Source organism: Andrographis paniculata, unplaced genomic scaffold (genome assembly GCF_009805555.1).
Source record: "Andrographis paniculata isolate CXL003 unplaced genomic scaffold, ASM980555v1 Contig69END, whole genome shotgun sequence".
Taxonomy (NCBI): Eukaryota; Viridiplantae; Streptophyta; class Magnoliopsida; order Lamiales; family Acanthaceae; genus Andrographis; species Andrographis paniculata.
The window spans coordinates 8,194,634-8,221,546 of NW_026137605.1; the positions used below are offsets into that span (position 1 = coordinate 8,194,634).

The following is a 26,913-nucleotide window of genomic DNA, read 5'->3' on the forward strand; positions in this document are numbered from 1 at the left end:
AAATTAAAAACTTATTTTTTATTTTTATATTATATTAAAAATTAATTTTACATTCAAAACTTCACATCAACGCCTATTTATATCACATCATACAACTGTACAAATTCAAAATTTTTACTATTCAAATCCCAACTCAAAATTCAAATCCTTAGACAAACACACCTCTAATCTGTTATGCGAAAAGTGAAGAAAGCCAGCCAGCCTAGAAAACGGTCAGTATATTCAACGGTCGATATCGATCCGCGGCCACAATCAAATAAATCCTAGCCGTTAAATTCATCACATGGTAGCTTAACCGTCGGGGGTCTCTCCATTTCAAATTTGCCGTCTGCAAAACCCTCGAGCATTTTTTTTGTTTTTCAAAATTTGCATTTTGTTCGTTCGATCGCAGTAGTTTTATCATTGGTTCCTACGGATTTGCAAGGTTTGGGGTGCTGATTTACTGTTTGCCGCACTATCAATTGTGAGAATTTCGCATTACTGATTCCAGAAAGCGTCTCGTCGTGGTGCCACTTGGTGTCGGCACTTGACAGTGATTCGGGAAAATATCTCAGGTGCCAATAATTTCACCTTATCTAATTCTAGCCACTAGACGATGGAGTACTGTTCTTGCCTCTCTCTCTCTTTTTTTTTTTTTTTTTTTTTTTAATCGGAATCGTTATGCTACGGCTGTTGTGTTTATCCCTCATTTTCTCCTAATCAACCACTAATAATGTTTTGATACTAATTCCAGAGCAATTGTTTACTTATCGTCTTTATTTGCGTGGTAAATTTTCGTTTTAGAATCTGGCAGTTTGGGAGAGAGAAGGTCTACTTTTGTCCTGCTACGAATTTCAGGAACATGTTTCAGGTTTGTGTTTCTTTTTGTTTGCCTTACGTCAATATTTGCGTCGCTTTTCTACCTATCTGTCTTGGATTACTGAGGGTTAACATCTAGAACGGTTTGCAGTCAAAAAAATTATGTAGATAGATTTTTGCTCCGATTGTAACTGCCTTAAGTTTGTTCGCGAATTTTCTTCTTGCGAGAAAAACCGCACTGGACTAGTGTACATGAAGTAATTTATCCTACCAAATCCTTGTAACCCTATGGCTTGTGAAGAAAATGTTGGCTTCCTTAGCTGTGCAGCTGGTGTTAATTTTGGGTATGAAGGAGTTTGGGTGAGTGTTTCAGTGGCATTTTTTTATTTTTCATTTGCCTTAGATCTTTCGAGGGAAATTCAATGGCTATCACGATCTTAAACACTGTTGAAATAGACACTGATACACTCAAAGAAAATTTGGCAATAGCTGTAGAACCCTAATTCAAGCCCTGATCCGAATTGGGTATTATTTACCACCAGTTTGTGGAAATTTGACAGACATCCGAGACTCGTCCTTGATACCATCTTCATTTCTTATTTTGGATTTCAAATTCATCTTCTTTGCCATATTTCGTAAGCACATATTCTAATGTTCACTCTCTCAATTGGATATGTTGACAGAGATTGCATCAAATTCTTCATTCAACATATACAAGTTCTGTACTTGCTTTGCCTTAACAGTAATATTCAAAACCCTCCAAACTCTATTTTCAGCAGAATACTTAGAATACTGTAGATTCCAATGTTCCCATGGAGAGAAATTTTATCTTCACATCTGCCAATTAGAATTGGTCCTGCAATGGTGTCTTGATCCATCTACAAAGAACTACTATAACTCAGATTAAAAAAGTTAATCAATACCTGCTGGAGCACATGTAGTACAATGTGCAATCATAATGTATGATCCACTCATTCGCCGCCACCACCTTACCTAGTGAAGAGTTTAAATGTTCCTGTCGAATCTTTTCTTATCTTGGCTAACAATGTAGGAGGAATTTGTTTACCATTATACACATCAAAAGTTTCTTCACCTGGCATGCTGTATTCGATATCATTGCATTGGCATCTACAACATATAACTCATGCATTTTTTGAAATAACAAACAGGTTAGCCAAAATGAATGTGATCAGCAATACAAGTACACAATTAAGTCACATGGAAAAAAACTTGCATGGGATCACAAGCATGACTGGCTGATACTCCTACTGCTTGCGGTTATAGATATCTCTTTGAACATCATTCACCCTTACCGCCGTTTTGTTGGGAAGGGCATGATGACAGATCTTAAATATCCGATGAAAAGCAACACTGTGCCTATATGGGCAGTTCCAGTGAGTTTTCTCATTCACTAGGAGACCCCTAAATTATTATTATCTTGTTCGTAATAAAACAAAAGGAAACCGATTCTTGTTGTCAATTTCTCATGATGCACGGTTTCTATTCTCCCGGTATGTTTTTTCTTAAAGTGGTTATGTTGATGTATACTCAGCATGCGTTTTCCATATGTTTAGTTGTATGCAGTTTTGCTGCCTATTGCTATTTTTGTTCTATATTATATGAGGAGGAACGATGTCTATGATCTGCACCATAGCATACTAGGTAATATCTCCTTTTTTGATCATGTTTCTTTATCTTTTTCTGTATGCATCTTTCCTTTGTATGTGATTTTCTCATTGCCTAATAAGCAAGTAACATGTTTTGACGCACAAAATGCTCGCTGTTAAACTGCAGGATTATTGTTTGCTGTTTTGATAACTGGAGTCCTTACGGATGCAATAAAAGATGGAGTTGGCCGACCACGGCCTGACTTCTTTTGGCGTTGCTTCCCCGATGGGCGAGATGTGTGTACTTCTAACTTTTCTATGTAAAGCTATCGAATAATTTAGACTTATGCATTTGGATTTCCCTTAACGGAGATTTGCTCTTTTCTATCCGAATTTAAGATTGAACTTATCCATTTTTTAATTTTTAGTTTTTCTTTTTTCTATTCGTGTGTTGCCACTTCTATGTGCTATATACTACTTACTGAACATACATTAATTTTCCTGTAATCAGCAATACGATCGATTTGGCAATGTGATATGCCATGGCGATCCGGGTGATATAAAAGAGGGCCATAAAAGTTTTCCCAGTGGCCATACTTCATGTAAGTTAATCTTCTTGCTTCTGACTTAACCTTTCCACATTGTGATCCTACGTAAGCACGGTCATAGTCATGTAATAATTTTTCTGCATTTGTCTCAGGGTCATTTGCTGGTCTCGGCTTTCTCTCACTCTACTTGTCAGGAAAAATCAAATGCTTCGATCGTAGAGGCCACGTAGCAAAACTGTGCATTGTTTTCTTTCCCATCCTCCTAGCATGTCTTGTTGCGGTTTCTCGTGTGGATGACTACTGGCATCACTGGCAAGACGTGTTTGCTGGGGGTCTTCTAGGTGCGTCCATATTCCCTTCAAATCTGCAGAACGATAATCTATAAGTGGTTAATTTATCTCACTGACATCGGCGCGCATCTCTTCAGGTCTCGTGGTCGCAACCTTTTGCTACCTCCAGTTCTTCCCACCTCCTTACAACACAGAAGGTGATTCCAATATTAGCACCTTGTTTTTGCTTAGACACTAGATGTTTATGACAATGGTTTATTGTTCATGGCGCGGCAGGATGGCGCTGTTATGCATATAAACAGGCGCTGGAAGATGCTGCTGCTTCCGGCGCTCATCCCGGAAATGGAATGACTTCTCCTCAACAGGCTGCAGTGGATCAAAGCTTTGATGCTATGGAATCTGGAAGAAGATAAGACAGATAAGAACATGTCTGAATCTCTTACTCCTCGAATTCTCTCTCTAAACCTCTGGTCGTTTGCACTTTCTCATTTCCTGCTATGCTAATCTATGTGTTGTTTCCCTAGCTCTAGCATATGGTTAAGGTGCCTCTGTATGTAATGTACAAGAATGTGTTTGTTAGCACTGTGCTGATTATCTCCGAGTAGTTACGTTTTAATATACACTATGTGTTGTGATCAATTATAGTATGCGCTATATAATATCAATTGTCAATTCATGTTTATTTATACTGGATGTATATTCTTTGTGTTTTATGTGCTACTTGTGGTAATAAAACACACAACAAATGTTGTTGATTAAGAACAATTAAAATGTATACATGTTTGGATAATAATCTCAAAACAGTTTGGTTGAAGTTGAAGCATTGAACATGCAAGCACGACACGACGAATCATCCCATTCTTTACATAATCAAATATTATTAAATTAAATGACGATAAAATACCATACCTGTTTAATCAAATTTGAAATTAAATAAAGTTAACTGAGACTATTAATTTGAGATACTCTCAATTTTTAATTTAATATTTTTTAAAAATTAAATAGTATATAATGTGTAAACAGAGTCTATAAATTCTCAGGTTCTTATAAAAAATACATATATATTAAATGAATAAATAAATAAAAGATAATCATATGTATTATTTATTCATTCACAAAGGAGGAAAATACACAAAGAAGAAAACGGTTATGGTACGGACACCTAAAAAGTTAGTGGTCAAAAACATGGCCGCCGGAAAAACACTCACCACGCGCGGAGTTCTTCTTCCACGAAGCGCAGCGCGTGAGCGCCGCCGGTGTCCAGCGGCGCTCGGCAGAGCGGACACGTGAAGTTGAGGTAGTCCAGCCACCGGTCCAAGCAATCCTTGTGAAAGACGTGGCGGCACGCTAACCTACGCAGGCGGTTCTCTTCGCCAAGCCGGTTCAGGCACACCACGCACTCCGCATCCAAACCTCCGCCGATCTCGTCGAATTGGTCGCGGAGGACGGCGACGAGGCTGGTCTCCGTGGAGAGAGATCCGCCGGAACGGCGAAGGCGTGGGAAGATGCTCAGCCTGCGCACGATAGCGAGGAGAAGCGATTGGAGATAACTTGCACTTCTGGCGAGGAGCAGCACCGTGAAAAAGAGGATTGATTCGGATGACACGTCAGCTGGGTGGTTCTGTAACCCCATTGGTTGCTTCACACCTCAAATGCTTCCTTCCTTCACCAACAAAGTGCTAGGCTATATATATATATACACACTCTCGTATAGACACACACACACACATATATATATATATATTATAAAGACATAAATATAATATCACAAAAATAATTTATATAGTTTTGATTAAAAAAATATTACATTATGCATATAATTTCTTATTTAAAATATTATATCTCTTCTGATCCCAACTAATAATAAATCAGTAACATTGATTTATTTTTCAAGAATAAACATATAAATAAATAAATACTCCTTCAATGGGAGAATCTCTTTTACTTTTTATTTTATTATATTTAATATTAAATTTTTTTATATTTGTCTAAATTTTTATACAAATATGATTATAATAGTATTATAAGATACTAATATAATTATTTTTCTTATTTTTTTTAATTTAATATTTTTATATAATAATTAATATTTAAATATCAATATCCAAAAACTAAATAAGATCTTTAGAGCCAGATAGATAGATGTAATATTTTAAATGAAGATGGAGGGAATATGATGTAATATTTTAAATGGAGAGGGAGGGAATATAAAAATTTTATTTGCTATGTAATGCAGGTAACATCCAATCTCTACTTACATCATACTGAATAATTATTTTTTATTCAAGCTTGCTAATAATTCTAAAATATTTTGGAAATCTCAAATTTCTATTTAAATAAGTAAATATTTTTTTACGGATGATATTTAAGATGCATATCCAATTTAAAATTGAACACCATAATAAATTTCAATTAATTATAAATAATTTTATTAATTCGAATATATTCAACAAAATAAATACTACCCAGACTTTAATAATTTTATAAAAGTCTCTAATCCAATTTGCATCAACATGTACAAGTGCCAAATTATTCCACATGTACAACTGGTAAATTAAAATAAAATTCAAACGTATAAATTTATTACCAATAAGTTTAAAAACATATTGAAATGTTTTTATATACATTTTAAAAAAAAAAATTCGTCATTCAAATTTTATGTCCACTTTCTTTTTTAGGTTGTTATCGAAAAATATTTTTATTTTTTGTTAAGTAAAAAATCATTCTATTTTTGTACTGTTTTTTACCGTAAAATAAAAAATTAATAATTATTACTCACTTTTATTAAAACACATGCTCGGTCAAATGAACACACATTTATTTATTTTATAAAATGACACCTATAATGAATATAATTTTTTTCAAAATTCAACTTTGATAAAATATATATTAAATCAAAATTCAATTTACTTTAAATTAATATTTCTTAATATTTGTATTCAAACTTTGAATAAAACATTTCAATTTGCAACTAAACGTACGGTAGAAGAGTCGATCAAGTTGGCAAATGGAGGGGAACCAAAAAGCTCAACCATTTGCCTAACGCCAGCTGGCAGTTGCCAAGGCACAATTTGGTGCTATATTAATATGGTCATGTCTGGTCAGTGTCCAATTAATTTTAAATACATCAAAAATAACCCAAACTCAATAAATACAAATGCATCCCTTTTGCCTTTATCATCTAACCCAATTATTATTTATTTTGCAATGATAACAATATACTTCATAAAATTCACACCAAAAACACACCCAAATTTAGATGCATCCCATCAAGTTGATATTTTGGAAAGTAATGTGTAACATCCATCCCACATCCAAAGTGACATAAAAAAAAATAATAATAATAATTTGAAAAAGGAATATTGCGTATTTATACATAAATACGCCCTTATTTGTGGCTATTTTAGTGCACACATAATATCACTTGTTCCTAAATACTACTCCATCCATCCGTTCATTTTTAATTGTCAAAGAGTATATTTGTATGTCTTTTTAGTATGAATTGACAAATTTATTCTTAGGTAAAGATTAAAAGTAATAAATAAGTGAAGGATTATAAAGTAAAATTTGTATTTAAAAAAAAAGAAATAAACAATACTTATTGGAGATAGAGTACTATTTATTTTTTTTTATATAACTAATTGAACAAACAAACATTTCTTCATTAAATTAACTAAACGTAGCCTTAAATCATGTAGAATAAATATAATTTTAGATGTAAAGCTATTGAGTGTGTTTGTTTTGTTTTTTTAGTTTGCAGTATATTTTTTTATGTTATGTATAAGAAAGTGGAAGTGACAATATAAAAAAAATACTCTTATTTTATTTAAAAGTGTAAATTTTTGTTTTTAGATGAATAAAATAGAGTATTATATATTTTTTGTTAATATATGCATCTTGTATATATATATATATATTATTATATTGATAGTGAATAAAATTGGTTAGATGAACACACTCATTAGTTTAATTTTGCAAACAATTTTTTTTCTCTTTGTTTTATAGTTTTCAAAATTTTATTCGTACACATTATATTGGGCCAGACCAATGGGCCATTAATGGGCTTGATGCAATTCACTTGGAACTTCCGCAGCCCAAAGGGGAAGGGTAAACCTGTAATTTCAGTTCGGATCCGTTTGGCGATTGTCTTTGTCATTATTGCGCCCACCTGCAGAATCACCGAGGAAAGCTCACTCTGTTGCGGCGGCTGATTCTCTCTCCGCCAAAAGGAAGGCCATGGCGTGCCCCACTCCGGTCAAATTGAGCGCCGCCTCGTCCTCGTGGATCGCCGGCCAGCAGTCGGTCAAGGAGCAGCCTGGATCGGCGGCGCGTTTCCCCACCCGCCGAGTCCCCGTCGTCCGCGCCGGATCCTAATTCCTACACCTCATTAAAACGGCTGTAAGCTTTGCGATTTTCTGTATAATTTTTCTGTTTTTCAAATCAATTCAAGTGTGATCGATTTAGTCTGATACATCATTATTTAAATGCACTTGCAATTTCTATCGATTTCGAGATTCCTGCGGTTCCAATTTGATGAAGACATAGTATGAATCATATGGCGCAGATTGATCATAGGACTATACAATTCAGAATTTGGAGTCTTGAGTTCATACTGTGTTTTAACTTAAGAAGTAAGATGTTAACATGGAAGCTGGATCTTCTTTGGCAAGTTCAACCATTTTGTAACTTGATTTTATCAATATTTGGAAATTAACTTCTAATGTGAAATTGCAGCATAATTTTTCTGTTACTGTTTTATTTAAGCCTTAGCTTTCATGGATCAAAGCAGAAATGTGTATTTTAATGCATTCTTAGAATTTCTAGGGTTCGAAATTACCTAAACAAAGCAGCAGCTGTATAATCTCTGCATTGTGTCACACATTAGTTTGTTTGGTTGTGGTTTACCTTCGCGTTTTTATTTAAATAGTAATTTGACGTATGTTTGGGGCCAAAACCAAACAAACAATTGTTCCAAAGAATTTTTGTAGAAAGAACAATGTATGTTTAAGCTCGATGAATTTCAAGCCATGGCGCCAATCTAGTGCTAAGATTTGTTGTTATTTTGTCCTTGTTGGATTAGAAATCAGTGGGGGAATCCTAGCAATCGATGAATTGAATGTGTTGGTGGACTTCGGTTTGTAGAAAAATAAATAAATGATATGTATTCTTAATAGATTAAGCTTTTAGGTTGGTCATTTATATCATCTAATATGGTATCAGAACCTTAGTCTCAAGTGTGAGTTCACTGTGGTGTTTTTCCCCTTAGCCATGAGGGGGCGTGTTGATAGACTCGGTTTGTATTCCAAATAGCTTAACCTTTTAGGTGATCTTCAATAGGACTTGACAACACAGAAGCAAACAATCGAATGTTTGCGTGGCGAGAATATTGTGCCCGGAATCAAAGTTGATAAGGCGAGCATTTTAGTAAATTTATAGACGAGCATGTTCTTTTTTGGCATTCGGCTAATTGCGCTTGATTATTTCATCCTACAGGGTGTCAGGGGTTAGACTGGCTGGCTTCTCAATCGGCTGAGTATTATAAACAAGGCGCTCATTTTGCGAAATGGTAAGATACATATTGTGAAGTTCATCTTCGAATTAACCGCGAATTCGATCAATCCGTTCATGTCTTATATTTTAATCATTATAGGAGAACCGTTGTGAGCATTCCTTGCTGTCCATCGGCCCTGCCTGTTAAAGAAGCCGCTTGGGGTCTTGCAAGTTATGCTGCAACTTATCAGGTTTATTGTCTATCGATATGTGAAAGAAAAGAACACTCGTTAATCGATAACCAAAAAATGGTTTCTTCCGGATAATGGTCTTTTTCCGATCATTGAACCCGAGATTCTTCTAGACTGCGACCACCGGAGACCATCGCAGAGTACACGCTCACGGTGTCCAAACGAAGAGAGCCGACGGTGAAAGGCGAAGAAAAGAATAGTTTTTTTTTTTTTTTTTTTATAATATAGAAATTTGCTGACGCTACTCGTTACCGAACTTAATACCCTAAAGACTAAATCAGAAGTTGATATGCCTCTGATTTTTTTTTACTGCTATATAGGGTTCATGTATAAATATTAAATTTACTATCAAATTATATTTATATGTGCGGACAAATGACACATTCTACAGGCTGTTCCAATTCTCACCACAGGTTTATTATTATTATTATTATTATTATTATTATTTTGTTGTATGAAATCAAATCAAATCAAAGCATGTCTATGTCTATGTCTATGCATAGAGATCAAATAGATTTGAGTTGTGCAGAAGATTATCATTTAATAATAAGTGTGGATGGGAGTTGGTGATGGCAATGGCAGGCCCCCTCCGCCAGCAACAGTAATAATACGAGTAGTTTATAATAAAAAGGTAAAATTATTGAAAATAGTTTTATACTATATATTTGGATGAGACATTGATCTGGGCGTCGGAATCATGAATAATAATAATAATAATAATAATAATAATAATAATGTTGAGAGAAATGGAATCTGAGCATATGTGTTCCAGACAGGTTGGGAACCTATGCTCCTTCCTGTCCACTCCACTCCCCATCTCTTCCCAATTCCATTCATTCTTTTTATTCATTTCTTTCATTTTCATTTCTTTTTCACACACTCACATACATATGCTAGCCTCTGATTTTTTATTTTTAAAATTTAGGTTTACCAACTAATTTTTATTATTTTATAGTATAAAACTACAAAATATATAAAAATTAATTATTATTTAAATAAGGAATTAAAATTAAAATTAAAATATAAAATATAAAATTTTACTATTCTAATTTTTGTAACCACAAGTCTAATCCCTACACCACCAAACATCATTTACTGGACACAAATGTTTCTATTTTGATTTCTGAAATATTTGTTGCTACTAATGTTTTTTTTTAAATAAAAAAAATAATGTATACTTTTTTATATGGAATAAAAAAAAAAAAAGAACACAAAACAAATAGAGCTTTAGTTTATACTCTCTTCTCTTCGTTCCGACTATCATATCTATTTTACTATAAATATAAAAATTTATGAATAGTATAATTACTGAATCCGGCAAGGCTGGCCGTAGACCCATGATAGGTCATATGGCTTATTTCCACCTCTACGAGAAGGGGGAGAAAAAGGAAAATCATCCATTCATTCTACCAAAAATATAATTTCTTTCGTTATTATTATTATTATTATTATTATTATTATTATTTTGCATTTTTGTCTTTGTTTTCGTTGATAGTTTAACAATAATGTAATTCAATGTTTTGTTTGTGCCGTTTGTTCTTCAATCAATTAATATTACCTTTCTCCAAGATCATCGCATTGTACTGAAAATTCGCAACAAGTTACCCGAGAATACGTTGATCCTTCACAGCAAAAGAAAAAAAAAAAAAAAAACAATCAAGGCAAAAATGGAGGGTTTATTTGGTTTTGGTTTGAAATTGAAGGTTGAATTTGAATTTTTATTTAAACAGTATTTTGATATTATATTTTATATATATATAAAATAATACTTCATCTTTTATGTACTTAACATTTAAAATATCTTTATATTTAGTATTATAAGATACTAATACTAATAAAAGTATTTTTGTCATTTTTTTTATTTGTACTATATTTTGATATAATAATTAATATTAAAATATAAACACTCAAAAAATAAATATGACCATTAGAACCGTACCAAAGAGTATATTATTATTAAAAATCATAAAAACTGAACAAACACAATCTAATTTTCCATACCAATTGAGATTGTAACCAAACATACCCTTAATCTTGTCCTAATAGATTTAATAGTACAGCTAGGCATGTCTGTTAATAGATTTCACATTTCAATATCATACAAATTCTTAGATAAGAAATTTGGTCAAATCTACATATTCATGTGTTTGTTTTGGGTTTGAATTTTGAGCTGAGATCTAAATATAAAAAATTTTGAATTTGAATAGTTGTATAATGTGGTATAAATAGGTGTTGATGTGATATTTTGAATGTAAAATTAATTTTTAATGTAATATAAAAAATACGAAATATATATTTGATTTGATATTTTTGGAAGAAAAAAAATATATTTAAAATCCAATACCCCAAACAAACACACATATTTTATTTTATTTTATTTTTCCTTTTTGGGAAATTAGATTAGATGTGATTTGGAAAAATCTTGTCCCCATAATGGTAATTGGTGTTCTGTCCCCTTCTTTAATAAAAATGAAAGATTATTTTGAGTTTTAGTAATTAAATAAATTATGGGATTTTGTCATTATGTTCTGTTGATAGGTTCTATTCAATTTTTATTTGTGCACTGTCAAATGGTCAAATTCAGATTGTGACACTGTGGATGGTCAAATATTAGCCAATAGTTATTATTATTTTTATATAATTAAAATAACATTTAGTGTCATGTGAAGGGATAAGATAGTATAATTAATACTCCATCCGTCTCGTATAATATGAGTGTATTACTGTAAACACAAGAATTTAAATAAAATATAATTAATAAATAATTAAAAAGTATATTAGTAAAAATAATTATTATTTAATAAGAATAATTATAGATTAAGATTAAGATAAAGATAAGTAAATAATTTAATTAAAATTAAGAAAATTATCAAATTTAAAATTTAAAATGCGATTAAAATGCATAATTATATTTTCAAAAATAAAAATGACAAGTTATGTGAGACGGACGAAAATAGAAAATAGAGACAAATTATGTGACACGTGGGAGTATAATCTCTATTATCATATTTAATTATTTGTAAATCAAAACACTATGGTTATGTTGGCTTTGTTTTTATTATTCTTACACTATATTCAATAATATTAATTTATTTATATCTACTAAAATCTTTTTATGCAATAGCAATATTTATTTTTCTACAATAATATTAATTTATTTATATCTTTCATTCAAATAGTTAATTTTATATAATTTTTTTAAAAGGAAAAAAAAGTAAGCATTCCTCTTCCTTAAGTATATAATTTTAGACTAATCATAAATTTGTCCTGTCTGGCCATGACACATCGATCATTAAGAGCACTTATATATTATCTGCCTTTCAGAAAATTATTATCAAATAAATTTATTAAAAATTTGTATTTTTTATTTACACAATTAATTTATTTATTTTTCAAAATAAAAAAGATATTTAATACTTTAGATAAAAAGTAAAAATAAAATGTATTGAAATACAAATTAATAAATTAATATGTTTTGGGGTAATATCCTATGAATATAATTCTTGTGTTCAAATAGTAATATAAATTATATTACCTCCGTCCGATTCTAAAGGTTTTATTTACTTTTTGTATGTTGATATTTAAATATTAATTATTATATGAAAATGTTATACAAATTAAATGAAAATGACAAAAATAGAAGGGTCTTAGAATACTATTATGATGATATTTGTGAAAAAAAAAATTATATAAATATAATAATATTTTTAATATTAAATACAATGACGCAAAAGATAAATGAGACCTTCAAATTTGACGGATAGAGTATTGATTATCATGTAATGTCAATTTATTGGTAGTTTATGCTCACTCCGTCTACTTACAATGTTTACATATTTTTATTTTGGGACGTCAAATTATAAAGTTAACATTTTATTAAATACCCTATTTTTTTCAACAAATACCCCTATTTGACATCACATCATTATTTTTATATAAAAAAAAGTAAGGGCAAAAATATCATTACACTACTTTTAACTACTCATTATAATTAAAATACTATTATTTTTTAAACACTGTGCCAAAAGTAAATGTAAATATTGTAAATGGACGGAGGGAGTATTATATATATATATATATATATATATAGAGGCAGAATATTTTGGTGAAATGATGGATAGATTTTGTCTTATGCTGTGGGGAAATAAATCTCTAATAATGATTTGGATTATTGCTTTTAATGCATCATATCATTTCACATGGCCTTCTCTAAAATTTATTTTTAATAATATATAATGTGTATATATATATATATATCCTTGAAATTTCTTTTTTTATTTTTTTTTTTATTTTTTTTGTTTTTCCATGGCTGAGGAACAATTTTCCACTGATTCTTATCATCATCATGATAAGAATTGTGATTGGGAAATTGGGAAACTCCAAATTCAATAATTGTGCCTTCATTTGCAAATCTGTGTTCTTTTAATGATTGTTTTTTACTTTGGTTTTAATTTTTTATTTTTGATATGAACAATAATTTGAATTTAATATTTTATTAAGAATAATATATTTTTATAAAAAAATTATTAAAATTAAATAGTAAAATTTTTAAAAGTAATTATTAACAAAAACACCTTTAGATATTTGTTTAGACACCCCCTCCTATTTTCTCTTTGAAGTGTTCTTTTCTTTGTTTGTGTCTATTTATTTTCAAGTCTTTTTAATCACTATATATTGTTACCAACAGCATATGGTTATAATTTACATTTCAATTTTATAATTAGCATTGAATTGAATAATTGTGATATATATATATAAACTAAAATTTAAATTTTAATATATTTAATCATAGTTATATGCTAAAATTTATATAATGTTTTATAATACAAAAAATTATGTACTTTTTGAGAAATATAAAACAACTTTAATGTGTTCACACGAAGGTTTTTTTTAATGTAAATGTAAGTTTTGTAAGAAAAAAATATATATATATTGTTATAAAAATTTGTTGGTGAGAATTACTAGTAAAAACAGTTTTTTTTTTTAAATTAATTATATTAAAAATTACTATAAAAAGGCAAATGAGCTAGTAAGGGTGTTTTTTTAATAATTGTATTGTACTCCATCAATTATCCAACTGTGTATTATTTGATTATGCATAAATTTTAAGAAAAATAGATGAAATCTAAAAATTTTATTTTTTAGGATAAAAAAAATGATATATGTATATTTTTTTAAAAAGTGACAATAAATTAAGATGATAACAAAAAGTAAAATAAATTTCGACGACATAAATATAAAAACGAATAAAATGATAGTAGACGAGAAGTATAAAACATTAATAATTATACTCTCGAACCCAATTCAAATTTCCTTTTTATCACTTTTGTTTGTCTTATTTCAAAGTTTTTTTTTAAAAAAAATAATTATAAACTAATATCAAAATATTCTTAAATTACAAATATATATAAAGTGAAAGGACAAAAATATCAATTTTTTTTTATATATTTCAACTAACTAATAAAATACAACTCCCTCCATCCCGGTCCAAAGAAGCTATTTGAAGTTTTGTAATAGATTAAAAAATAATAGTATTTTATTAGTTATTGAAAGTGTGTAAGAAGTTTAAATATTTTTAAACTTTAATTTTATGTAAAAAATAATTATACGTGTTTGTAATTTAGGTAAAAACTAATGATATTTTGGTATTAGGTAATGATTATTTTTATTAAAATAAAAATAAATATTCGAAGGGAGATGACGAAAATGATAAAAAAAAAATAGACGAAATTTAATCTACTATAAAATTGTATATGACCCTTTGAATTAGGGGAGAGAGTATAACTTTTACAATATAGGAGTAAAAATTAATAATAATAATTAACGAATGAATGAATTAATAAAGTCTAATCCGCAAGTAGTGTTATTTTCGCCTTTAATTCAACAATACAAATGAATTAAATAAAAATTCCAAAAACCAAGCCAAGGGCAATCTCGTAACTTCAGTCCATAACATGGCAATGTTGTACCAAACAAAAGACCTGATTCGAATTCAAACCACACCAGGGAGTACAGATCCAACTAATTCTCCACTGTCAGATTGAAAAACAAACGGTCAAGATTCAAACTAACGACTCATTCCTGTGCGCGCCGACAAAATAGCGGGTGAGCGAATTGCAATTAAGACGTATTCCTTTGAAATTATCGAATATCCGAGTGTGTGTATGTGTGTGTGAGAGAGAGAGAAAGTCATTGATGACGATGAGTACAGTAGCAAGTAATTAGAGAGAGAGAGAGAGTTTGAGAGAGAGAGAGAGAGAGAGAGAGAGTTGTGAGAGTTGTTTGTTTGCAGTGATGAAGATGGCATCGCCATCATCCACCGAAGCACAGCAGCCTGGATTGTAAGTACTGTTTTCACTTCACACCAGGGCCAGGGGGGGTGGGGGTGGGGTTTCTAATTCCATTCCATCGTTCAATTCAATTCAATTTAATTCATACTCCAAACCCTTTTCCCCAAAATCCCCCTTTCCCTGTCTTGCACAAATTTCAAATCCCCCTTTCTCTCTCTAACCCCCCCAATTATATAGATACAGCAGAATGTATGTATATTTGACCGCCGTACCATTTGAATGCATCATCACCCACCGTCTTTGCCCCGTCTCCTGCCATTGACGTGTGGAACGAACTTGATTGAACCAACCACACATTATTATTTCTCTTTCTACCATTTCTAACTTTTTTTTTTTTTTTTTTCTTGAGGGAGAAGAGTCCTTTCCTTTGCTCGCTTTCAGGGGCTGCTGCAGACAGTTATTGGGTTGGGACTAGTGAGGAGTGAGAGTTGTCTTTCAGTGGGGAATCCCCATTGTTGTTGTTCTTGTTGCTGTCGCCCTTTCTCTCTCTATATTTCTTTTTTTTTTGGTCTCAAATCTCGTTAATCCTCTGATCTGACGGGCAATTAATACTTGTTTGCGGCCAATCGATCACTAATTCGAAATAACCCAACCCCCCCTTTCTTTGCCTTTTTTATATCTTCGTCGATTGTGGATGCCTGCCATATCTGATTCATATTCGAAGCTTTGCTTGTATGTGAAATTTGGTGATATATTAATTTCAATTTTTTTCCTCATGCAATTGACAACGTAACTAACAGTGTTGAGAGATTTCTTCGATTTGACAAGAAATGGCTATGGCGACAAAACAATTTCTGCTGATTATTTTTATATTTTATTATTTCCATTGCATGATATAAATCATAAATGTGTCTGTTCTTTCTTCAGAATCCTTCTGGTTTTGTTGTTGCTTTGAGCACAAATCCCCCTTTTTTTTAACCATTTCCTGTTTTTCACCTTGAAAGGTGAAAAGTTAGTTGTGTACTGTACTTTACTTCAGTTTGATTCCTCTTTTACTGTTTTAGGTCAGATAAAGACTGATTAGGATTTATAAATTTGGTATACAATTCTTGATGTCTAAATGAGGATGATAAAACAAAGCACATTGGCTGTTACTGTTTTTGCAGTTATTGATGTATTTTTGCAAAATTAGGTTGGGATTGTTTGGATTAGGATTAGTTTCAGAATTGTTCTTTTTTGGCTTTGAATTTCATGAATTTGTCTTAGCTTGCTTCATTGTTTTTTTTGGTAGAATTAGAAATGTGGATGTTTTTTTTTGATCAATCTCAATTGTTGAATCCTGTTTTTCTTCATTCTTGAAGATAAACTTGGCTATGGAGTTTAATGTTCATTGCCGAGCTCGAAGAAATGGGCACGCCGCCTACCAAAATGGGGACTTGAACTCGTCGAGATGTGACGATGAAATTGATCCATGGACTGCTTGGGCTTACCGGCCTCGCACCATTACATTATTACTTATCGGCGCTTGCTTTCTTGTGTAAGATTTTGGTTGATAAATACTCGTGGAATTGTTGGATTATGAAATTAATTCGAGATTCAAGGAATAATAATATTATATTGATAGCTGGTAAATAAGTATGAGTAAAGACCTTGTGAGTGTATTAGTGTAAAAAGTAATGATATTTTGTGTAATAATAATGAAAAAATAAGTATGAGTAGTTTTATGATGATACGAGTATTTGAGGCTATTGTTTTGGGACAGATAAAAATCATAAACAATGACTATTGTATTGGGACGGAGGGACTATATATATATATATACATACATATTTTTGTTATGGCTGAATTTTGGATTCCTAACATGATCTGGTTGAACTCGGACCAGATGGGCTAGCGGCGCGCTCGATCCTGAACGGAGTTTGCAACATGATGTTGTAACCTCAGTGACGAGGTGCGTGATTTTTTTTTTATGTTTTTAAGAATTTTCCGAGGTTGTGTTTTGGATTTCAGCTTTAATGAATTCTTACATGTGTAACTTGATCAGCAGGGGTGTTTGGGCGATGATTGCCGTGTTTCTTGCTTATTGCTTATTACAAGCCCCTTCGACGTAAACCTCTTTCTTTTTTTCAACTTTTTATCGACTTGCTAAATGTGTTTTGTAATTGCAATCAGTTGTAAAAGATCTTTGTAATGTTTAATGATGTTATCGTTGTTTTTCAGGGTACTTATTCGGCCACATCCTGCAATTTGGCGTCTCGTTCATGGAATGGCCGTTATTTATCTCGTCGCGTTAACTTTTTTGCTTTTTCAGGTTAGTTCTCGAATCAATTTACGTCAGCTTCGATGCTGTTTTTTTCTTACACGTATTTTCTGATGAACTTCTTTTAACTCTTGTTTTCAAGAAGCGTGATGATGCACGGCAATTTATGAAATTCTTGCACCCGGATCTTGGCGTCGGTATGCATTTACCTTTCCGCCGTTTCTTTTCCCGCCATTTGCATTCCTCCAATCGGACGCGCGCTAAATTGATTCTATTTATTCGTTGCAGAGCTTCCTGAAAGATCGTACGGCGCTGATTGCCGAATTTACACACCCGAAGATCCCACAAGCAGGTTTAAGAATGTTTATGTATGTTATCCATGTTTTACTCGGTTTATTAAAAAATATCAAACTCTTCACATTATTCGCCGCGGCTAGACGTTCCCTTTCATATCGAAATACGATTTTTTAATTGATCTTCAGGAAACACTTTTCGACGAGTTTGTTCTGGCTCATATTCTCGGGTGGTGGGGAAAAGCTATAATGATCCGAAATCAGCCACTTCTTTGGGTACTTTCCATCGGATTCGAATTGATGGAGGTTAGCTCGTAAACTCTGCTCGGGTTCAATTTTCGATCAATCACATTTCGTTACAATGGATGTTTTTGTTGTTTTCAGTTTACCTTTCGACATATGTTGCCAAACTTCAACGAGTGCTGGTGGGACAGCATCGTTCTTGATGTATTTATCTGTAATTGGTTTGGTAAGATTTTCGAACTTGCGCCTTTTTGGTAATTACGCTATTTGATTCTTATGTATTGTTCGTATTGTCGTTTGAAAGGTATTTGGTCGGGAATGCGCACGGTTCGTTATTTTGATGGTAAGACGTACGAGTGGGTTGGGATTAGCCGGCAGCCTAACATCATGGGCAAAGTACGTTGGCTCACGACTTGTCATCGTTAAGACAAACATTATGTGTTGTCGTGAAAAATATGATTCGGGTTTTTTCTTTTTTTTTTTCAAGGTGAAACGAACGTTGGGTCAGTTTACGCCGGCGAGGTGGGATAGAGACGAGTGGCACCCGTTTCTTGGCCCGTTACGATTTGTTCAAGTTTTGAGTCTTTGCATAGCGTTCTTGACGGTTGAGCTCAACACATTCTTTCTGAAGTTTTGTCTTTGGATCCCGCCGCGGAATCCCCTCATAATTTATAGGCTCGTTTTGTGGTGGCTCATCGCGATACCAACGATTCGCGAGTACAATTCTTACTTGCAAAACAGGTAATAAACTTGATGTTTTTAGGACTACATGAGACAATCTAATCATATGTTCTCGCCGTATTTTTACTTTCTTTGTTTATGTTTGTCTCTATGTTGTTATTTTCAGAAAATTGGTGAAAAAAGTCGGGGCATTCTGTTGGCTTTCGCTCGCTATCTGCATTGTCGAGCTTCTAATTTGCATTAAGTTCGGACATGGTGTGAATTCTATCAACTTTTTCTTCATTTTCGGATATGTATGGTTCGAACCGTGTAATGAAATTGAACAATGTCTTAACAGGGCTTTTCCCGAACTCTATGCCGAGATGGCTGGTTGTGTTTTGGACATCAGCTGCAATCGGGCTCGTGGGATTCTTGGGAGCGTGGTCGTGGCAACTACACCGATCGATGAAGAGAAAGCTACAATAGGTTAATTCGATTCTTGTTTCGCGCATCATTTGGATCTCTGCTATTTAACATGTTGTAGTGTAAATAACCGGGAATTCTTTCGTCGCTGTAAATGTCGGCCTCGTCCTCGTAGGTTAGCGATCTCACATTTGTCGGTCTAGAGCCCGCGATTCGTTCGTCGTAGCCTCCCATTTTTGCAAGAAACTCTTGCAACTCATTCCTTTTCAATAGATATACAAATTCATTGTTTCTTGAATTATAAGCATGTTTTTGGATCCCAAATTTCTTGAATTATATTACTAGTACTATTCCAATTTAAAATTTTGTTGTTATCACTCAAATCAGCATCTATAATATATAAAATTATGTTGTTCCCACTCGAATAAACACCAATAATATATACAAATATCAAATGTTCTTATTACATATATTATATTAATATAAATGATGTGTTGACAAAAATAACAAGGTATACAATTTGTTATTACATCGTAATATTCAGCACAGTGTTGAATTTAGAATTCAACTTTAAATTCAGCACTATATCTGCCGTTAAATATGTCCCAAAAGTTTGTTAAGCCACATGATTGAGTGAAGGAATAAAACCCCTTTTTCATTAATACATGTGACTGCCAAAAAGGGATCCCCACATGATATGATAAATGATATGCTAAGGGCAGAATTATTTTACAGCTAACAGAAAGAGACACATTTACATACAACATTACAGTTGGCTGGTGGAGTGTAAGAACCAAACCAAGAATAACATGAATGAATGAATGGAATACACAGGTGCACCTAAATTGAATGCTTTTCTTACCTAACATTAAAAGAATCGAACCATTTCCGAGTTAAGGAATCCCTCCAACATTTGTGCTGTACACATCAAAACATCCAGCAAGGAAATTACTACTTCTTTCTCAGAGCTCTGTGGCACTCGTATTGTTCGATCGCCGCCCTGTGCAAGTTTATTTATCGTGTGGTGGTCGAGGTAGAAGCCGATCCCCGGCTGTGGCTGCTTAAAAGGCATTGATTTTTCAGTAACCTTATTGTCGCCCTGCATTACGTAATTCACATGTCAATTTCGAGGCATATTTTGAAAGTCTGTCGTCACAAGCAAAATTGTTTTTTGTAATGGTAAAAATAAAACAATCTCCCGGTAGTAAAGATTATCTTCATAATAAGCCCCAAAAATACATACAAAATAAACAAGTAACAATGCAAAATGACTCAAAACATCATTAGTATCTCTTTACACAAGACACTTTTGGAAAAAAAAAAAAAAAAAGACCGTGTAAGATATTCTCACTAAATGTCAAATCAAATATTCAAATTTGTATAATTCCCAATTTTTTTCAGAACTTCTTTCTAAACGGATAGAATTCAGAAAAATATGAAGTAACACCTGAATGGAGAATCATTAGTGAAATAAAGTAACCTGCGATTCGATGGAATGGAATTAAGTTCTTCCTATTTTCAGTTAAAGATTTTTCGTTCCAATATGCCTAAAAGCATTAAGGCCATCTCCAACCCTCCACTCCATTTTTGTAGTTGCTACAGTAAAAATGCAGTTGATCTACAGTAATTTTACTCCAACCATTAACTTCAATTTTTACTCTAAAAAGTATATTCCCTATATATTCCTCTTTTATATTATTTTATATAACTTTTCATATTTATAAATTAACCTCAACTTTAATTTATTTTTTACATTCGATCCATACACATATAATTTATAAATTTAAAAATTAAATATATAAAAATTAATATTTATAATTAATAACTATTACAAATAAATAATTTTAAATAAATAATTAAATACTATCAAGACAAATATGATCATAATAATTAAACAAAGATAACATAATATTATTATTTCATAACAATTTATTACAAAAACATACATTACAAAATAGTTCAAATAAAATAAGACATATTTATTCAATGGAGTTACTATATTGCTCCCATATATGCTCTATTAAATCATTATATAATAAAATTATATCACTTTCAAAAAAATAAAATTATACATTGTTTTTTTAAAAAAAATAAAATTACATACAACTTTTTGAAATATAAAATTATATATCATCTACTAAAAAATTAAAATTACACAATACACTAAAAAAATACCAAAAATATAAAAAACACCACAAAAACTCCACTCCAAAAATGGAGTAACACTGTTGATTGCTGCAAAAATGGGGGGATTTGGGGGTGGGTTGGAAAATGCAGTGGGTTGGAGATGGTCTAAGCATAGGCGGAGGAAAACAAATCACAGAGTAACTGTAAACCAACAATGTTCGAATGACTAAATGTACTTTAATTCATTCACTAACCTTTGAAACTCTCCTTAGCACGGAATTCTTGGGAGGATGATATGCACAGCCAAGTAGGAAATCAACTCTGGCACAAGTTTAAGTTTCCGGCTTTGTCAACAGGGAGATACCAGATAAAATTTCAGGCACTGAAAGCAGATCCTCGAAACAAACGTGTGATATGAGTGGCCTGCAATAATAATACATAAGCCATGGACAAAACAACAGTGTAGGGTGCTGAAGCATAATGGATGCATTGAAAATGAACCTTCAAAATCTGAGGTGTGTATTTTTCTGTGAGTTTCAGAGCTATATGACCATCACCGAAAGGAATCAAAAAGCTCAACTAAGTGGTTCAAAAACAGACATCGAGGATGACAGCTTGTGATGTAATAATGCTAAACATTGCCTGCGGGAAGTCCCCTGCAATAAACCCAAAAACAAAGCTATATTGGAACAGGGAAAACAAACAAATCCAGCAACGATAAATTCAGGTCTACAATTATATCAAATCATTTCACAAAAAATAAGATTCTATGTACCTACAAGGACATAATTAGTCATAGTACTAGAAACTTTACATATACAAAGATACAAAGATATAAGTACACGACACTTTATAAAGTGGCAAATGCACATAGAACACCAGATTGTAGACAAACAGCTATAGTCCATATGCACACACAGGGAGAGACATGTTCGACATAAGAATCAAGTGGTTTGTTTCTTTAATGTTTGATTTTGGTCTTGTTCTTGCACAACTCATCCAAATTTTCCCCTAAAACCGTAAAGAAACACCTAATTTTGATTTAATATATCACAAGAAATTAATTTTCACTCAAAACATCAAATCAAACCCCTATTTATATCATATCAAATACTATTTCAATTCAAATTATTATTACTATTTCCAAACCCCCAACCAAAATTTTAAAGGAACACAAATTTTCATGTGCCCATCCGTAAGCACAATTAGAATAAGATATTATAAAAAAGCACGTAAGCAGCAAAAAAAGATGGTTTAAAACTAAGCAAAATATCGAGCATAACTACTTGTGCCTGGTAAAGCATCCATCCAGAGCCTGCTGTACTGCGGAAGAGCAGGAGTTTTCAAGATTTGCCTAGCCGAGCAGCAATGTTCAAGTAACAGCCTCATCTGCCTCTCTATCATCTAGAAGTATGCGTTCGAGTTCTTTTCCTGCAAGCGATCTGTAGTCTTTTCTCAAATGCTTGAACATCACACTATACGTGCAGGAATCAGGCTGAATTCCTCTATCCAGCATTTCTTTATACAACCTCAATACCTCCTGCCAATTACCGAGATCAGAGTGCTGATTTATCAAAATGGTGTACGTGTATTTGTTACATGATATTCCTTTCAACTCCATCTCCGAAATCAACTCGGAAGCTTCATCCATTTTCCCAAATTTGCAGAGGCCATTTAGTAGGGCATTGTACGTGATCACATTCGGGGTAGTACCTTTCTCCTGCATTTCAAAGAAATATATATACGCTAGGTCTAGCCTTCCTTGATCAGCATGTGCATGAATTAATACGGTATATGTCACAACCGTCAGCGACAAACCCCTACTCAGCATTTCCTGAACCAATTTTTGAGCTCTCCAAAGCTCGCCGATTTCCAAGTGAGCATGGATGATGCTTGTATATGTAACATGATCCGGCATAATTCCATCCTGAATCATTTTCTGCAACAGTCCATAAGCTTCACTTAAGTCGCCCAATTTCGAAATTCCAGCGACAAATACATTGTACGTTATTACATCAGGCGGGAATCCTTTTGCTAACATCTCTTCTTGCAATTTAAAGGCAGCAGATACGTCTCCTAGCCTCAGTTCACCTGCTATACATGTTGTGTATGCGACTCGGTCGGGCTCCAAACCTTTCAACAGCATCTCTTCATAAAGCAGTTTCGCCATCCATAGATTACCCACTCTGTACGAACCATTAATGAGAATCGTATAGGTGAAAACATCAGGATAAATTCCATTATCAATCATTTCATCTTTCAACATTTTAGCTCGTTCTAAATCCCCATTTTGAGAAAGCCCATCAATTATTGTGTTGTATGTAACAGCAGATGGACATATATTCCTTTTTCGTAGCTCTGATAGCAAGACAAGAGCCTCAGATATCTCCCCCAACAGACAGTACCCATATATCAGAATATTATACGAAATCAAATCCAGAGACAAATTCTTCTTCACCATGACCGATATCCACTGCCTTGCATAGCTAACTCTCCCTTGTTTACAGTAGCCGTGCATAAATGCATTATATGTAGGTACTGTTGGCGAAGCTCCCCTCATTTTCATCTCTTTTTCGAGTCCCACTGCCTCATCAAGCATCCCCTTCTGACAATACCCACTTATCAAAGAGTTATACGAATAAGCCGAAACATTCAACCCTTTACTCAGCATCTCCACAATCAACCCTTTTGCGACCTCAAACTCACCTTTCTTCGACAATCCATTTATCAGAATATTATAGGTAATGTCATTAGGCGAACAACACCTGTCCTGCATCTCCAGCAAAAGATCCAACGCCTGCTGTATGTTTGCATTCTTACAATATGCATCCAACACCGTATTGTACGTTACAATGCTCGGCTTTATCCCAAACACACCCATGAGATCATACACTTCCCTGGCTTTAACAATTAAATCTCTATCCCTAAGTATCCTAAGAATCCTATTGCAGTTCTTCACATCCGGCAGCTTACCACTCCTCACCATCTTGTCGAACAATGACAAACATCTCTCGACATCCGACTCCTTCGTGTACAACCACAATACCAAATCAAGCACTTTACATGATATCTCTTTCTCTAAATACTCATCAATCAATAAATCAACAATGCTATGCATATTAACATCAATAACCCTCTCCAACACCCAATAAGCAGATCTGAATAAACCATTTCTCACCAACACTTCAAGCACGACACAAAATACATACTTAGAATGCTTAAACCCATTCTGAACCTCAGCCCAACGAAACATCTTCAGCACCAATCTCGGCCGATTACGAATTGAATTAATTACACTCAGAAACAAATCGGAATCCAACACCAAAGCGTTAAAATAATCCGGAACAGCGCGGTGTCTATTCCTAAATACCCTAGGGTTTTCCGCAACTGTTTTTAGTATTAGATTTTTGCAAATTCCGTAGGAGGATTTAACGTCAATTCCATTATTACCACTGTTTCCCTCAGCCTTGCAACTATCGCTGTTCAATTCCGAAGAGCAGTGAAAATGGCGCGCGGAAGAAGAGAATAGGATAAAGCGTACCTTGACACTGACGTAATACAAGAAGCCGATGTTCTTCGTCGAAATCAAAGATTTTGAAGCTATGATGCAAAGGTTCATTCTGCGATGGAATCGCTCCGTCAATGGGAGAAAAAACGGAGCACATTCATACGAAGAAATCAATGAATACCGCAGTAAATGGAAGCTTGATGATGCAGAAAATGTTCGTGGTGGCGAAGGCTACCACCAGCGCCGAAACGAATGAGGGTCGTCGTGTTCGCATCTGGACATTGTTTCCTAAAAATTAAAAATAATAATAAAATAAAATAGATTTGGGCCGACATGAGAATTTATTTATTGTATATGGGCCTGGACTAAATTGGATCATATTCTGTATTTGTTGGGTCAGACTGTTAATTTAAATTTTTTAGGTATGTATGAGCAAATTTGATGTAACTATATATTGTTGGGCTCATATAAACTACAGTACTATGTATGAATGAGTCTTAAATTTTACTCTGCTTTAAAATTAGCTTATTTGGGCTCGCTACGAAAATTAAAAAATATATATATTTTATTAAAAAATAATAGGTAATTGATGGTATTTTTAAAAATTTAATTAAAAAGTCAAATAAACAGAGAGAATGTAATAAAGTTAGTGGTATTTGTTGTAAATAAATGTTGAATGAAGAATAATAATTAAATGTTGAATGAAGAATAATAATTAAATGTTGATTTGTTGACAAATTAGTAATTTGATAAATTTAGTGGACGGACTAAAAAGGAAAGTGAGAATAAATTTAGCAGACAGAGAGAGTATTTGTTTTGTTTACTTCATTAGGTAAATAGATCCCTCTAAAAGTACTTGCTTAATACATACTATCTTCAGTCGGTTTTAAGGGTCATATTTATTTTTTTTGTATATTGATATTTGAATATTAATTTTTATATCAAAACGTAGTACAAATCAAAGAAAAATGGCGAAAATACTTCTATCAGTGTCTTATAATACTAATAAAAAAATATTTGAAAAAAAAATACAAATAAAATAATATTTTTAATGTTAATACAAATATAACCCTTAGAGACGGACGGTTATATTTTAATAATATTTGGTTATGTTTTGTAGGTAAAAAATATTTTACTTTTTATATATAAATTAATTCAGTAAATATAAAGAGATATTATTTCGATTCAATATATATTTATTTACAATTTTTGTTTGACTATTTTCTAATAAAGTAATTCATATACAAATATTAAAATATTTTCAATTTTTTTTATAAATTTTTTTTTTTTTTGTACTTATAAAGATAAAATGTCAAAATTATTTTATATATTTTTATTGAATAATAAAATACTATTATTATTGGGGTTGTTGTTTTACATTATTTTAATAAAACATATATTCATTTTCTGTACAAAATTAGTTTAATGGTTAATCCTGAATTAGTTTTGATGCAATGCTTCCGTAAAATAGAATAACATCTTATTATGCTCTTGTATACTCTTCGGGTGTGTGTTGTGAACTGTAATAGTTGTATGATGCGATATAATTAAGTGTTGATGTAATGTTTCGAATGTAAAATTAATTTTTTAAATAATATAAAAAATAAAAAATAAGTATTTGATATTTGGTATTTTTGGAAAAAAAAATTAAGATGAATAGCGGATTTCGAACAAAATTCCTCAAACAAACACACCAAATTAGGGTGTGTGTGGTTGAAAGTTCAGTTTTGTTGTTAAGTAGTTGGCCGGTAATTGTAAATTCATCAGTTATAGTGTAATAATATATATTTAATTAAAAATTATAGTTTAATAAATAATACTCTAATATGATTTTTTTATTTTTTTTTTATGAGAATAAAATTACACATAAATCCCATTTTTTTATAAAATAAATAAGTAACTTAAAAAAATAAAATAAAATCTACTATCAACTTTGAACTCCAAATGCAAAACAAGCAGATACCAAAATCATCAAACTCCCTTCCAAATACAGAATTTAATGGTTTTAAGTTTGGGAAAATTGAGTTTGGGTTTGAATTGGATTTGAATTTTAGAATAGTTATGGATTTTTGTATCCTTTCTATTTATATATTTGGTTTGAATTTTGAAGGCTTTATGTGTATTG

At 32.2% G+C, this 26,913-nt stretch overlaps 4 protein-coding genes and 1 long non-coding RNA gene across 13 annotated transcripts; 3 read left to right on the forward strand and 2 right to left on the reverse strand.

The window, feature by feature from the left end:
* Positions 1–317: 317 nt before the first annotated feature.
* Positions 318–3,925, forward strand: LOC127263890 (putative lipid phosphate phosphatase 3, chloroplastic). 3 transcript variants are annotated; one of them, XM_051293178.1, is made up of 9 exons: positions 318–554; positions 784–850; positions 1,968–2,192; positions 2,373–2,460; positions 2,593–2,702; positions 2,917–3,007; positions 3,106–3,294; positions 3,381–3,440; positions 3,520–3,925. In XM_051293178.1, the coding sequence occupies exons 2-9, from the start codon at positions 842–844 to the stop codon at positions 3,654–3,656; spliced, it is 909 nt and encodes a 302-aa protein (XP_051149135.1). In that variant the 5' UTR covers positions 318–554; positions 784–841; the 3' UTR covers positions 3,657–3,925. The 3 variants fall into 3 exon arrangements, with proteins under 3 accessions (XP_051149135.1, XP_051149133.1, XP_051149134.1); XM_051293176.1 differs by lacking the exon at positions 318–554 and adding an exon at positions 581–600; XM_051293177.1 differs by lacking the exons at positions 318–554; positions 784–850 and adding an exon at positions 889–1,158.
* On the reverse strand, positions 2,884–4,932 carry LOC127263892 (E3 ubiquitin-protein ligase RHA2A-like). Its single transcript, XM_051293179.1, has 2 exons — positions 4,452–4,932; positions 2,884–3,642 (listed from the first exon to the last, which is right to left on the reverse strand). Coding segments are annotated over exons 1-2 (426 nt in total). The 5' UTR covers positions 4,877–4,932; the 3' UTR covers positions 2,884–3,641.
* Positions 4,933–7,395: 2,463 nt separating this feature from the next.
* On the forward strand, positions 7,396–9,337 carry LOC127263415 (uncharacterized). Its single transcript, XR_007841476.1, has 3 exons — positions 7,396–7,641; positions 8,737–8,809; positions 8,894–9,337. It is a non-coding gene; the product is annotated as an uncharacterized LOC127263415 (long non-coding RNA).
* A 5,835-nt stretch (positions 9,338–15,172) lies between these two features.
* Positions 15,173–19,509, forward strand: LOC127264121 (CDP-diacylglycerol--serine O-phosphatidyltransferase 1-like). Of its 5 annotated transcripts, XM_051293514.1 has the most exons (14): positions 15,179–15,325; positions 15,684–16,006; positions 16,636–16,811; positions 17,160–17,225; positions 17,319–17,381; positions 17,495–17,585; positions 17,677–17,731; positions 17,823–17,902; positions 18,017–18,133; positions 18,212–18,296; positions 18,375–18,466; positions 18,558–18,811; positions 18,918–19,006; positions 19,089–19,509. In XM_051293514.1, exons 3-14 carry the CDS (start codon positions 16,648–16,650, stop codon positions 19,214–19,216), a joined length of 1,284 nt encoding a protein of 427 aa, XP_051149471.1. In that variant the 5' UTR covers positions 15,179–15,325; positions 15,684–16,006; positions 16,636–16,647; the 3' UTR covers positions 19,217–19,509. The 5 variants fall into 5 exon arrangements, with proteins under 5 accessions (XP_051149472.1, XP_051149471.1, XP_051149474.1 ...); XM_051293515.1 differs by lacking the exon at positions 15,684–16,006 and having other exon boundaries at positions 15,173–15,325; XM_051293517.1 differs by lacking the exon at positions 15,179–15,325 and having other exon boundaries at positions 15,419–16,006; positions 17,680–17,731.
* A 278-nt stretch (positions 19,510–19,787) lies between these two features.
* LOC127263789 (pentatricopeptide repeat-containing protein At1g22960, mitochondrial) lies at positions 19,788–25,054 on the reverse strand. Of its 3 annotated transcripts, none has more exons than XM_051293015.1 (4): positions 22,573–25,054; positions 21,782–21,936; positions 21,535–21,703; positions 19,788–20,252 (listed from the first exon to the last, which is right to left on the reverse strand). In XM_051293015.1, exon 1 carries the CDS (start codon positions 24,897–24,899, stop codon positions 22,653–22,655), a length of 2,247 nt encoding a protein of 748 aa, XP_051148972.1. In that variant the 5' UTR covers positions 24,900–25,054; the 3' UTR covers positions 19,788–20,252; positions 21,535–21,703; positions 21,782–21,936; positions 22,573–22,652. The 3 variants fall into 3 exon arrangements, with proteins under 3 accessions (XP_051148972.1, XP_051148970.1, XP_051148971.1); XM_051293013.1 differs by having other exon boundaries at positions 22,567–25,054; XM_051293014.1 differs by having other exon boundaries at positions 22,564–25,054.
* Positions 25,055–26,913: the final 1,859 nt, after the last annotated feature.

Bases quoted from the DNA above. Each gene is read 5' to 3' on its own strand.
- LOC127263890 (XM_051293176.1), top strand. The intron at 2,461-2,592 runs GTAATATCTCCT...GTTAAACTGCAG, and splicing joins TCTGCACCATAGCATACTAG to GATTATTGTTTGCTGTTTTG. The intron at 3,441-3,519 runs GTGATTCCAATA...ATGGCGCGGCAG, and splicing joins ACCTCCTTACAACACAGAAG to GATGGCGCTGTTATGCATAT.
- LOC127263789 (XM_051293015.1), bottom strand. From the start codon at position 24,899: ATGAACCTTTGCATCATAGCTTCAAAATCTTTGATTTCGACGAAGAAC.
- LOC127263892 (XM_051293179.1), bottom strand. From the start codon at position 4,876: ATGGGGTTACAGAACCACCCAGCTGACGTGTCATCCGAATCAATCCTC.
- LOC127264121 (XM_051293515.1), top strand. From the start codon at position 16,648: ATGGAGTTTAATGTTCATTGCCGAGCTCGAAGAAATGGGCACGCCGCC. The intron at 17,226-17,318 runs GTGCGTGATTTT...TAACTTGATCAG, and splicing joins GTTGTAACCTCAGTGACGAG to CAGGGGTGTTTGGGCGATGA. The intron at 17,586-17,676 runs GTTAGTTCTCGA...CTTGTTTTCAAG, and splicing joins TAACTTTTTTGCTTTTTCAG to AAGCGTGATGATGCACGGCA.